At 41.8% G+C, this 13,140-nt stretch overlaps 1 protein-coding gene across 1 annotated transcript in view; it reads right to left on the bottom strand.

Annotated features, from left to right (window-relative positions):
* The window catches only part of SPEF2 (sperm flagellar 2), a gene marked incomplete at its 3' end in the record, with an annotated part of 171,091 nt that overhangs the window by 55,500 nt on the left and 102,451 nt on the right, over positions 1-13,140 (bottom strand). Inside the window, exons 23-25 of the mRNA XM_079918929.1 lie at positions 11,565-11,702; positions 8,339-8,490; positions 4,034-4,214 (exon numbers count right to left, since the gene is read on the bottom strand). Coding sequence (XP_079775055.1) covers positions 4,034-4,214; positions 8,339-8,490; positions 11,565-11,702 — 471 coding nt within the window. The remainder of the gene's footprint in view (positions 1-4,033; positions 4,215-8,338; positions 8,491-11,564; positions 11,703-13,140) is intronic.

Below are 13,140 nucleotides of genomic sequence, written 5' to 3'. Positions count from 1 at the left end.
CTACTTAAATGGAAACCTGTCCCTGTCCCAAGATGTAGCTTCCCCGAGGCCACCAGTGTGGAGGCCACTCACTTTCTCAAGCCCTGCCTGCCATTCGTCTTTAGTTACACAAACATTTCTTTCTTTTAATCTCAGACCCTATGGATTTAACACCCACTCTTCTTCCAAGTGCCTGTTATTTCTTGGTCTTCAACCTGGGGCATTCCTTTATATCATTGTTTCTCAGGTTTTTTTTCCATTATTGACTGTTTTTAAGTCAGTTTCTCCTAACCACATTCCCCTTCCTGAAATTTTAATACTGTAGAAGGGTCTCTGCCTATGTATTTCATGTGTGTCTGTGCTTCGTACATAAAATTGGTGACAATTTTTCATGTCCTCCAGCCAAGTTTTGGGGGCACATGCCCTGTATTAATTGGGCTCATGGACACTGGAATCCTGGGCTTCCATTCTATTCTAACACTAGACATCACCCCAGCAAGGTGCAGTGTTCATGAGGATGACCTGTCCCATAGGCTAACTGCATCGCTGCTTCTTAACTTCCTCTACTTGGGGGAAATTTCAGCTTCTTTTCATATCAGCACCCTCCTTTCACTCTCATAGATTTCCTGGTATGAAAGATTAGTTGTGTGGTCACAATACAATAGCTGATGAAGGGCAGAGAGGGAGATGTGCGAAGTGCTGCTGGGATCCCTCCATCTTGCCTATGAGGCTGGCTGTGCTCTGCAGGCAGCAGGAAAACCTTGTCTTGGGGCTTGTACAGCTGGGGCTGTGCCTGCAGTTAGAAAGACTGGACTTTTTCTTTTTTTTTTTTTGCTGTACGCGGGCCTCTCACTGTTGTGGCCTCTCCCGTTGCGGAGCACAGGCTCTGGACGCGCAGGCTCAGCGGCCATGGCTCACAGGCCCAGCTGCTCCGCAGCATGTGAGATCTTCCCGGACTGGGGCACGAACCCGTGTCCCCTGCATCGGCAGGCGGACTCTCAACCACTGCGCCACCAGGGAAGCCCCAAGACTGGACCTTCTGAACCATGTTTTTCTCCGGCTATATGCCCAGGAGTGGGATTGAATTTGAAAAAGAATAAATACATGTATATGTATAACTGAATCACTTTGCTGTACATCTGAAACTAACACAACATTGTTAATGAACCATGCTCCAATACAAAATAAAAATTAAAAACATAAAAAAGAGAAAGACTGGACCTGCTAAAATAAGTTCACCTGCCGCTGGTGAGGTGAAGGGCGTTTATGGCTGTAAATCTGAGAAATGAGAGCTGAGACGAGACTCCCAAAATGAAGAAAGAAAACCCGCACACACCATGGGGGCAGTAGCAACATATGGTTGAAAACTTAAAAATCTCAATAAGGCAACTGGTGAGGAAATGGAGGTCCATGGGAGTTTATTTATTTATTACTGTGCTTATTGTGTCCAAGCCTGATGTTATTTCTGGGGAGAACTGGGGGAGGGGCCCAGAGGAGAAACAGGAAGTTGGATAGAGGTGACTAGAAAGACGAAGAAGGCACAATCTAATCTCTTCTCTCAAAGAAGCTTTCAGTCCTGCGGGGGCGATAGACCAGCCAATTCCTGTCCTCTCCAGATTCCCACCACGCTTCATACCCATAGCGCAGCATATCACTCTGCACGACTGTTCTACGCGTGTTAAATCTTGTCCCCAATCTCCAACTGAAATGAGCGCTCCGGAGGACTGAGCCAGCCCTGCTTCTTGGTTTTCTCCATAGCTTTCAGCATCTGTGCTGTGCTCATAGAAGATGTCCAGAAAATGCTTATTGATTGATGGAATTTCTTTGAAAATAATCATATGATACAGAATACACCCACAGCTTCTTCAGTATTAGCAGAACCTTGGAGGGATGCAGAAATGTTTCAGAGAGCTAGGCAGCTTTTTTGTGGGTGTGTATGCGTTTTTTTATTTTTTATTTTTTGTGGTACGCGGGCCTCTCACTGTTGTGGCCTCTCCCGTTGCGGAGCACAGGCTCCGGACGCGCAGGCCCAGCGGCCATGGCTCACGGGCCCAGCCGCTTCGCGGCATGTGGGATCTTCCCGGACTGGGGTACGAACGCATGTCCCCTGCATCGGCAGGCAGACTCTCAACCACTGCACCACCACCTGTATGCATTTTTTTAATCAGATGTTCTGTTGATAAAAATGGATTTCATGATATATACTGTACTTTCAAATTCTTGGTAAAGCTGAAAGCAGACTTGTTAACATTCTCCCCTAAATTGCAAGCAATTCATTTTTGAATGTGTTCTTGCAAACCACGGTGAGTTAGCAATTTCTTTTAAAATTGGATTTTTCTCCTCTGTAAACAACCTTGTGATGATAATTATCATCATCCGCATTTTTCTGGTCCACTTCCCTCAAACACCTCTGGGTCTCTTTCAAAAATTAACATAATTCACAGTACATCCAATAATCGAGCTTGTAAGGCTGAAGAAACTCTAGAAATAATGCTTTGACGCTGTGAGTGTTAAACATGACTTATTTCTTTGAAATCATTGCACACCTGCTAATTACAAGAAAGTTTTACTAAAAATTAACATAACGTACTAAATGAATAGCTCCTGGTAAAACTGCTGTGTAGCGAAAAGCCCATGTTAAAGTGCTCTCATTCCAATTGCCCTGATCTCAGCTGGTCCTGTTCTCTCAGGCCTGTTTCATCTGAAACTCAAAGTTTACTTAAAGACATGTAATATCAAAGTCATAAAAGTCTATTAGAAATATAAAAGCAGGATTCAAATGTAATTATTAGGAATATTAATTACTGAACAATCCTTCCTCCTATGCTTTCTATGTGGTTTTCAAAGGTTCACAAGCAAAGTGGTACAGTTTTGAATAAACTTCTTAATATAATAACCTATTATATTTAATTTCTAAAAAACTTTCATATGCATTATTTCATTGGATCTTGTCAACCATTCAAGAAAGGAAAGATAAGGTAGAATGTCTCCCATGTTACAGATAAAGAATCGAAGACTCAGAGAGGTTAAGTGATTTTCCTAAAATCACACAGCTTAAACAAGAAGTGTAGCCAGTGCTCTTTGTGCTGTATGATACTCTCTTTCTAATAATCTAATATTTAAAATCTCATTTCCTCAGGTAATTTTAATGGGATTCATAAGACTTGTAAGTTGTCTTTATGTTCAATTAACAGTAAGGATACTAATTCATCTACTTTTTTTAGAACTTCTAGATCCGGTTTCCCACTCTCTGGTCCTTGGTAGTTGTAGTCTTTGCGGTGATCCTCCTTGCCATGACCATCATCATTTATATGAACATCAGTGTCACCAGCATAGCGGCAGCAGCATCTCAAGAATGTACTGAGGACTCAGTATTGTGTTAGATGTGGGCATTATGCTAGGTGTAGTGGATACAGAAAGTTTTAGAACCTAGTTAAGTATTCAGGAAAACATTAATAAGGTAAAAATCACAAACAATAACCTAGATACTAAGAATCAAAAGTGGGAGAGACAATAAATGCTACAAGGATTAGAAGAGCATGCAATCAGAGAAGGCTCAGTCTTCAGGAAACAGACAACCAACTGGTTGGGAATCAAGGTAGGAACTAGTTTTGAAGACTTAAAGAAAGTAGAGGCTGAATTTCTGACTTTAAAACTTGAAAATCTGGCCCTACTGGACACCATGCTTAAATGGCAAGGTTGGCTAGGAGCCTCTTTAGATGGGGTTGCTACTTCCACTTGGCCACAGTCCCACTCCACCCTATTGCCTTATACTTAACCCATCTCATTGACATTTCCTGCTTGGCCCTGTAGAGCCCTGCATTTGGAACCCTGGGCCAGCATAGAAAATAATCTAAATGTTGGTTCACTCCTTTCTTGTCCTCATATATTTGCTGATTGAACTTTTTCTTTCAGAAAAAAAGAAAAAACTTCTGGGAGGTATAGATTTATATTGTGAACATTGTGTAAATTTTCTGTTCATAGCATATTACCAACTTTGGAAGTTAATGAATGGGTATTACTGAAAGGAAACGTAGTAACCAGCACTGCTTACCATGTGAGATATTGCTAAAGAAGACTGCTGCCACGTGTCCATCACCATCTTCTCATCGGCCTCAAAGTTTAACTCTATGTTTTCCAGTGAGTAATCAATCTTGCCCTTCAGTATGGCTTTTGTTTTTGGTTTGGATAAAGATGACGCTGGAGAATTGGGTCTTTGATGAACTAGGGGAATTCTTGGGAAAACAAACAAAAAAGAAATATAAAGATTTTATTTAACAGAATCCTATTTTTGTGTCCATGTTACTTGGTGAATTTCATTGTCCTGCTTTAATCTCAATTTTCACAGTTTTCTTGGAAGAACTCTTTAGATGGAGAAATGACTATGAAAGGCTGTATTGTGGTCTACACCTCCTAGAGAAATGGAAATAAAAACAAAAATAAACAAATGGGACCTAATGAAACCTAAAAGTTTTTGCAAAGCAAAGGAAAACATAAACAAGACAAAAAGACAACCCTCAGAATGGGAGAAAATATTTGCAAATGAAGTAACTGACAAAGGATTAATCTCCAAAATTTACAAGCAGCTCATGCAGCTCAATATCAAAAACTCAAACAACCCAATCCAAAAATGGGCAGAAGACCTAAATAGACATTTCTCCAAAGAAGATATACAGATTGCCAACAAACATATGAAAGGATGCTCAACATCACTAATCATTAGAGGAATGCAAATCAAAACTACAGTGAGGTATCACCTCACACTGGTCAGAATGGCCATCATCAAAAAATCTGTAAACAATAAATGCTGGAGAAGGTGTGGAGAAAAGGGAACTCTCTTGCATTGTTTGTGGGAATGTAAATTGTTACAGCCACTATGGAGAACAGTATGGAGGTTCCTTAAAAAACTAAAAATAGAACTACCATATGACCCAGCAATCCCACTACTGGGCATATACCCTGAGACAACCATAATTCAAAAAGAGTCACGCATCACAATGTTCATTGCAGCTCTATGTACAATAACCAGGACATGGAAGCAACCTAAGTGTCCATTGACAGACGAATGGATAAATAAGATGTGGTACATATATACAACAGAATATTACTCAGTCATAAAAAGAAACGAAATTGAGTTATTTGTAGTGAGGTAGATGGACCTAGAGTCTGTCATACAGAGTGAAGTAAGTCAGAAAGAGAAAAACAAATACCGTATGCTAACACATATATATGGAATATATAAAAAAAATAAAAAACACAAAAGTGGTTCTGAAGAACCTAGGGGCAGGATAGGAATAAAGACGCAGACATAGAGAATGGACTTGAGGACACGGGGAGGGGGAAGGGTAAGCTGGGACAAAGTGAGAGAGTGGCATGGACATATATGCACTACCAAAGGTAAAATAGATAGCTAGTGGGAAGCAGGCGCATAGCACAGGGAGATCAGCTTGGTGCTTTAGTGACCACCTAGAGGGGTGGGATAGGGAGGGTGGGAGGGAGATGCAAGAGGAAGGAGATATGGGGATATATGTATATGTATAGCTGATTCACTTTGATACAAAGCAGAAACTAACACACCCTTGTAAAGCAATTATATTCCAGAAAAGATGTTAAAAAAGAAAAAAAAATGTTTTATGGTCTAGAAAGTCTAACAAGAGGAAACTAGAGACAAGCAATGCTAAAACATAATTTTTAGGTCTAATTCTCAGTAATTATGAGGAGGGGGATTAAACAATGGCAATTATGAAGACATGCAAGTTTGAAATTTATCTGGGCTATAAACTTCTGACAAGGTATAAATCAGTCATGAAAAGCAAACCAATAGAACTGGACGTCACTTCTTTAAAACGACTAGCAGTTGGCTTCCGGAAGTAGACAGTTAAAAAGCAGGATATGACAGATGTGAGGTCTGCAAGGGGGTGTCCCACGGAGGTGTGAGAGCTCCAGCAGCCCTCCCTACCCTTGAGAATGGGCGATGAAGGCTGTCTCTGTTTCGTAAAGTGCTGTGGGAACACAGAGTTAAGCTGCCTCTCCCCCTTTCTCGACCATATTGCTGCCCCTAGGTAGAGATTTTAGAGCTGCCCCTGAGAATGTCCTATCCTTGAAGGATCCCAAGATCTCAAAGGCTAACTTCAGGGAACGATCCACCGAGCAGAATGCTCATTGCGCTGGGATCCCCCTCGGTGATAGAACATAGGAAGAGTTTTCGGCTAGGGCAAGGAATGGGCAGAGAGGAGCTCCAGGGATGCCTTTGCTAACATTGGAGGAGGAACACGCATTTGGCTTGCAGACTCAAGTTGCCAGGGACCAGAGCAGTGATGCAGAAAGCTGGCTGTGAACTCCAGCACGCAATTAGCTTGGCCTTGTTTTGAAGCATCGGACAAGGTTTTCTGAAGTTGGCTCTTTGATTCTCATAGCGCTTGGAATTCTGACAGTGCACCATGCCATAAAAAGCAACGTGTTGAGGGTCTACAACTCAGTATATGTCCACCCACAAGGAGAGTTGACGTTTTAATAATCAAGTAGTGCTTAATCTCAGTCACTGAGACGTGAGATTCACGTGTCTAATAAGATAAAGGCTGTGTGATCATCTCTACATGTTTAATACGGGGCGATAGGCGTTCCTAACACCTTGCTTTGGAGGACAGCAGTGGTGACGTATCATTTAGAAAAGGGATTTGGATTTAGAATTCATTTACTGGGAAAAATTCTGGTCATCTAGCTCTCTCACTATCAGTAGATGTATCAGTAGATACGAACTGGGGCATGTCACTCGACTTTCTGAGGCTCCATTCCTTCTGGAAAAATACAAATATAATAATAATATTGTTACACATTATTGGTTATTAGTTAACACCATTATTATTATTATTATTATTATTAGGTTGTTGGAGGAATAAACTAGACAAGCTATGTGAACATGCTTAACACTCTGCTCGTTTCCCTATACATATGAAAGAGACTGGTTGGTTGGTTGACGCATTGATTGGCTGAGAGTTCCAGGGTATACTCACAGCAGTGATCTGAGGTTGAGACTGGTGCAGAGTGTTTTGCAAAAAGTAAGAACTGGCTGTTCTTTTGCCTGTTTCATTCTACTAACCAACATTAATAGCTTCCCCATTATGCCTGACTTGCTATTTTGTGCTAAGAACAGAATGCCCTGCTACTGTAGACATTGAAACTTGGCCTCTTTTGATGACTCTGACTGTTCCTATCACTTTGGGAAATTTTTATTGTTCTTAATTACAAAGGTCTCTTTCAGAAGCTTGCTGAGTTAAACATTTCGCTTGTATCTGTGTCAAAAAGAGGGTTCAGACTTCTTGTGTTTTCTTGCTTACTCGTAGTCCTGACAAGGACATGATGGGACCAGATGGAAGAAGCCTAGAGAGAAATGGGCCTCAGATCACTGTGGAATCCTATCATGCACAGGCCATTGCAAATCCTTTCTGGAATAAGGGAGGGTAAAATGAGGAATGTAAGAACATGCGATACTCACAATTAAAACAGTGCATGTGAGGAAGAAGGGTTTGTTGTCATATTATGCAATAATATGATGACGATAATAGTCATCACTTATTGAGAAGCACTGGGACTAGGTCTCAAGTCTTCTGACTCCCAGGCATGGTGCTACGTGTTTTGAGGATTTCATTTTCTGTAATCTTCACAACAACCCTACTTTACAGATAAGGAAACCAAGTCTTAAGAGAGTTGAGGTGACTTTCCCAAACAAATTGTTTTAATTTACTTACATATAGCTAGTAATTGCCTGAAAATGTCATTTTTCTTCCACCCTTACCACCAAGTTTATTTTCTTACCGGTGGGAATCTGATGTTAGACTGCTACTAAGTTTCAGTCTCACAAAGTCATGATCACATATGACTGAGTCTTTACTGTTTCTCAATTTCCTAACCTGTAAAAGAAGACTCATAACACCTGCCATTGTCATTTATATAATGCCATGCACACACACAAATGCCCACATACGCACAGAGCAGCTTGGGACCTTTCATAAAAGTGGTAGAGGGTCACGATCCCTTACTAGAAACCCTTGTGGTCAAAAGTGTTTCAGAATTCAGAATTTGTATAGACTATATATTCCATAATATCCCCAGCAGTCTGTTGGAAGCACTCTGTAACAAAACACACTACATCTCTGCAGCAAAAATGAGTAGATATTCACTATAAATGGGATAAATAACGCATATCAATAGTCTTGAGTCGAAGTTTTCAGTTTTTAGAGTTTTTTTTGGATTTTGGATTAGCAGATACAAGACTGTGGTTTTATTAGTGGTATTCAATTTAAAATCACAAAGCTTTATGTTGAGACTGATTACAGTGCAACGTGATAGCCCGCCTTACCTAAGCTGGAAGTCCAAAGTATCTTTACTATCCAGTTGGACCAATGGGACTCGAGTAAATCTCTTAGTGTCATCTGTTGGGATTTTACATTCCATTCCCCTGTAATAATCTTGAAGCAGTCTCTTCGTATCTTGGAAATGGTTCAGTTCTGCCTTTAATAGAAAATACGAATGTTAATACCCAAGACAGAACAAGCTGATCTGTACATATGTTCTGTATAAGCCCTGTAAGCACTATTTTATTTTTTTATTATTTATTTATTTATTGTTTTTGCGCGGTATGTGGGCCTCTCACTGTTGTGGCCTCTCCCGTTGCGGAGCACAGGCTCCGGATGCGCAGGCTTAGCGGCCATGGCTCACGGGCCCAGCCGCTCCGCGGCATGTGGGATCTTCCCAGACCAGGGCACGAAGCCGTGTCCCCTGCATCGGCAGGCGGACTCTCAACAACTGCGTCACCAGGGAAGCCCTGAATAAGATGCCATCATATATCATATGAGCAGAATTGATCAAAAGTCCTCTCAGATTTATGGTAACTAGTAAATAATGCTTTCTTACTGTTTCTCTCATCACAAAAACTTAGTTTTGAAAGAAATCTTAGAAATTCCCTAGAATAGCATTTTCTAAAATTTATTTTGTAGAAGCTTTGTCCTATAAGCTCTTAAGGAGCACCATGCTGGGAAAAAAACAAACAAAAACTTTGCAAAGTCAAATAATTTCAGAAATGTTAGGTTAACATACCAAAAGAGTTTCCTTATTGCAGGGCATCTTAATATCTTAATATGTCAATATGCTTGTCAATCTCCCAGGGAGAGGGAAGGGTAGAGTACAGAGCCCTTCCCAAAGTCTTCTGATCATCAAGTCCTTGTTTTGTGAAACATCTTGTAGGGCTAGTGTTCTGTGGAATCCACTTTGGGAAACACTTATCTAGGCACAGGCCCTTGAAAACTTTCATGAAGATTCTTTCCCCTCCGTAAACATGTGCAAGCTTCTGCTTATGAGCTCCTGGACCAGCAGCTCAAGTACCTGAAAAGTCTGTTATTCGATGGACAGTTCCAATCATTAGGATTGTTTTTCATTTATTGAACTGAAATCTACTACTCTCCTGTAGTTTACAGCTTTGGTTCTTCATAGAATCATGCCAATCAGTGCAGAACTAGGCTTCTTCTGTTCTAGGTGGCCAGCCTTTAACTATGTGAACACTGATGACAAAGCAGTGGTTAGGGCTACTGGCTCAAGAGTTAGATTCCCTCAGTCCAAATCCCAGCTCTCCTACTACTGACATGTGGCATTGGGCAAATCACTTCATCTAGGTTTGCCTCAGTTTCCTCATCTGTGAAATGAGGATTGTGAAAGAATTGACAGCCTAGGGTTGTTGTGAAGGTTTAACCTTCACATGAAGGGTCCTTAGAACAGAGTAAGAACTTAATAAATATTAGCCTTTATTTCCTTTGCCCTCTTTTTTCCTAGTTGGCTTTAGATGTGGATTCTGTTTCTCAGGGAGAGGGTCTGAAATGTAGGTCTTGTGGGGTGTAAGAGTTTTACCATTTCTGAAAAAGGCATATATTGCTTGGACTAATGGGAATGATTTACAAAAATTCTCTAATCCCTTTGCCTTCGTTACTGGGTTTCAGTTATTTCTACCATAAACCTTTGAAACAGCTGTTCCAGCATTCAATCTCTGCTTACCCAAACTGGTGTCCCAGGGATGTTACCCAGGCAGGTTTAGGCTGCTGGCTGTCTTGCCTTCATCCTCAGCACAGCCCATGACTTGTGGCCCCCACCTGGATCCCAGAGCTAGCAATCAGTGAGGCTGCTACTGCTTCTCAGGCTGCTGCCTCCTGTGGTCCAGCTTGCTCCCGAACCAGGGGCTTGTCCCTGTGAGTGCTGGATGTACTCGCATCCACGGTCATTTGTTGAACAAGGATTTATTGAACACCTACTATGCGCTAGCTCCAGTGATCCTCAGCTAAATATTCTCATTTCCTGCAGTAACTCCTCCTGTAAGCTAATCAGTTCAAGATCTGAAAGGTACCCTTTTCTACTCTATCCTCACTGCTATTTTCTTAGGAAAATATACTCATGTAGACACAGCTTAACCAAGACAGCCTTCATAATCCTCTCAGCATGACTAAACTATAGACAGGTTTCTTCCTAACTCCAGACTCCTGACCTCCCTTTTCTCAGAGTATTTACTTTAGGAAACTTGTCTTTGTAAGTCCATTCTCTGTCCCTTTGATATGTAAATCTTTTCAAAATCCTCCTGCTGGTTTTAGAAATCAGAACTGTCTCTCTCAAGAACCTGGGAACCATCTCTTTGAAATGTAAGCATATGAAATGAAAATGGAACTCCTATGTCCTGGTCCTCTGGGAGGAGCGGAGTCTGACTTAGGAAGACACCTTGCTCCAAGTTGTAAAACTACGTGCATCAAGAAGAGAAGGGAGGGCTTCCCTGGTGGCACAGTGGTTGAGAGTCTGCCTGCTGATGCAGGGGACACGGGTTCGTGCCCTGGTCCGGGAAGATCCCACATGCCACAGAGCGGCTGGGTCTGTGAGCCATGGCCGCGGAGCCTGTGCTCCGCAGCGGGAGAGGCCACAAAAAAAAAAAAAAAAGAGAGAAGGGAAAGTTTACTTTTCCTTTAGACGAGGCCAATCAAGCAACACAGGTTGTGCATGACACCCCACCTTGCGCCAGTTCTTAAAAACCCTCCAGCCCTTATTCTTGGCATAAAATCAACGTCTGTCTCTTCAACTTGTCCAGTGCAATTCATTATTTTAACGGGCTGCAAAAATAAATTAATCAGATTTTTCCAATGAATGGTCTATTTTTCCAATCTGGACACAAACGTTTTTCAGGAATCGAGTGCCTGCTGAGTCTGATCCAGCCCACGCTCTTGTGGCAGGGCTGCTTTCCCGGGGACACTGTGGGTGTCCGCTGGGAGAGGCTGGCGTGGTAACGACCCAGGACAGACACCATCTCTGCTGTCCCCTCCACAGCTCTAGGCCACCTGGAAACAGCTGGTGAGCTGTAGCTTGAGATGCTACCAGTTCCGGCGTTTGTTTGGCTGGGGACAGAATGGCTTATTTCAGCTAACCTCCTTGGCAAGTGGGAGCTCAGGCTGGGCAGAGCGCTGTGAGTAAAACAATCCCCTCACATTCCCAGAGGAGTGGTTACAGGACGGACGTGGCCGTGGAGAGAAGTCTGTGTCATCCTGACCGGCCGCTCTTACCTGCATCAGCGAGAAGAAATGGTTCATCGCGATTCCGATCACGTCCTGCAACCAGCTCTCGTTAATGATGTCCAGACACTCCTGCTCTGCCTCTCCCCTGCGGGCATCACAGATGTCCCATAGGCGGTCCCGTAAGTCCTGCACACAAACACTGCTGTGAGACTTCAGAATCACAGCTCAGACGACCTCCGTATAATAAAACTAGAATCCTTTGCCTGTCTTAATGCGTCTGAAGAAATTTAGACCTAATACACTCATATATATTATCCCTTCGGTAAACAGATATTTATTTTGCTTCTACTCTGTCAGGCCTTAACTTTCTAAGACCCCCTCAGCACACCTTGTGCCCAGGTCCACGGTTTACTTTATTCATGAGGGGCTATGTTTTATGTATTCTAATCCTTCCTCACAAGATTTGATTGACCAAAAAAGACCTTTCAGGGAATTTTTGAGGAAATGGTGTATTGTTGGTGTAAGAAATATGCCGCTTTATTGAATCCGAGGGCAGAGGCTCATTAATTAATCATGAGTGGAGCATGTCATTCTCCAAGAAATAGGGTCTGAGCTTAATAGGACTGTCTGAAAATAAGCTTTGTATTACAGAGCTAGCAGTGAAAAAAAATCTTTCAAAGATCCCAGCTCTGCCACTTACCAGATCCTGAGGAATAATGTTGATGATACCTTTCTATGTGTGTCAGTGTTCAGAATATAAGTCATTAGACTTATATTGACTCATTTAATGCCTCACAACCACCTCGGGTCCTATTATTTTCTTCATTTTGCAGATGAGGATACTGAGTCAGTCACAGAGAGGTTATTTTCCTAAAGTCACATTATGAGCAAGTGGTGGAGACAGGATATGAGCCTGTGGGCTTGTCTGTACCACTAGATTAGGGCTCAGTTCCTTGACCTGTAAAATGGGGATATTGTTTACCCTTTGGATGTGCTGCAGTTAGCCTAAGCCTGTAAAGCACTTAGCACAGTATTTAGCACACAATAATTCCTCAGTTATAAACAGTATCATAATCTTATTCATAGCAATAACATATCTGTTTAATTAAAATTCCATTAAGAAAATATATACAGTCCAATAAAACTTGACAGTTTTCACGATCATAATAATTGATTGAACATTTACTGTGTGTTGGGCATTGTGTTAAGTGCCTGACGTTGATTACCTCACAAATCCCCACAGGAACCAAGGGAGAAGTTTCTGATGAGAAATTTGATGCCCAGAGATGTTGAGTCACTTGCCTATGGTTTCAGCGCGGTGAAGTCAGGAATTCAAACGCAAGCAGTTTGGTTCCGGTGCCTATAGTGGATTTTACTTCTGTGATGCTGTGTTTATGGAACACTTAGCATTTTGGTTTGTTATCTTGTGGGAGCTTCACATGAAATGAAAACATCACAGGCATTTTTATAGCTATACACTAATATCAGAACAGTACGCCATTCTTTTAGAGCTGACCTTGATGTCTCCCTGATCTTTCCACAAATGCTATATCAGACATCCAGTGAGGACTGGCTTCTGCTCCTCAAACATTTATACATTTTAAAAAGACAGGAGAGGAAGCAG

This window comes from Stenella coeruleoalba, assembly GCF_951394435.1.
Source record: "Stenella coeruleoalba genome assembly, chromosome: 3".
In the NCBI taxonomy this organism is placed as follows: domain Eukaryota; kingdom Metazoa; phylum Chordata; class Mammalia; order Artiodactyla; family Delphinidae; genus Stenella; species Stenella coeruleoalba.
This window is presented reverse-complemented; position numbering and strand designations above follow the sequence as displayed.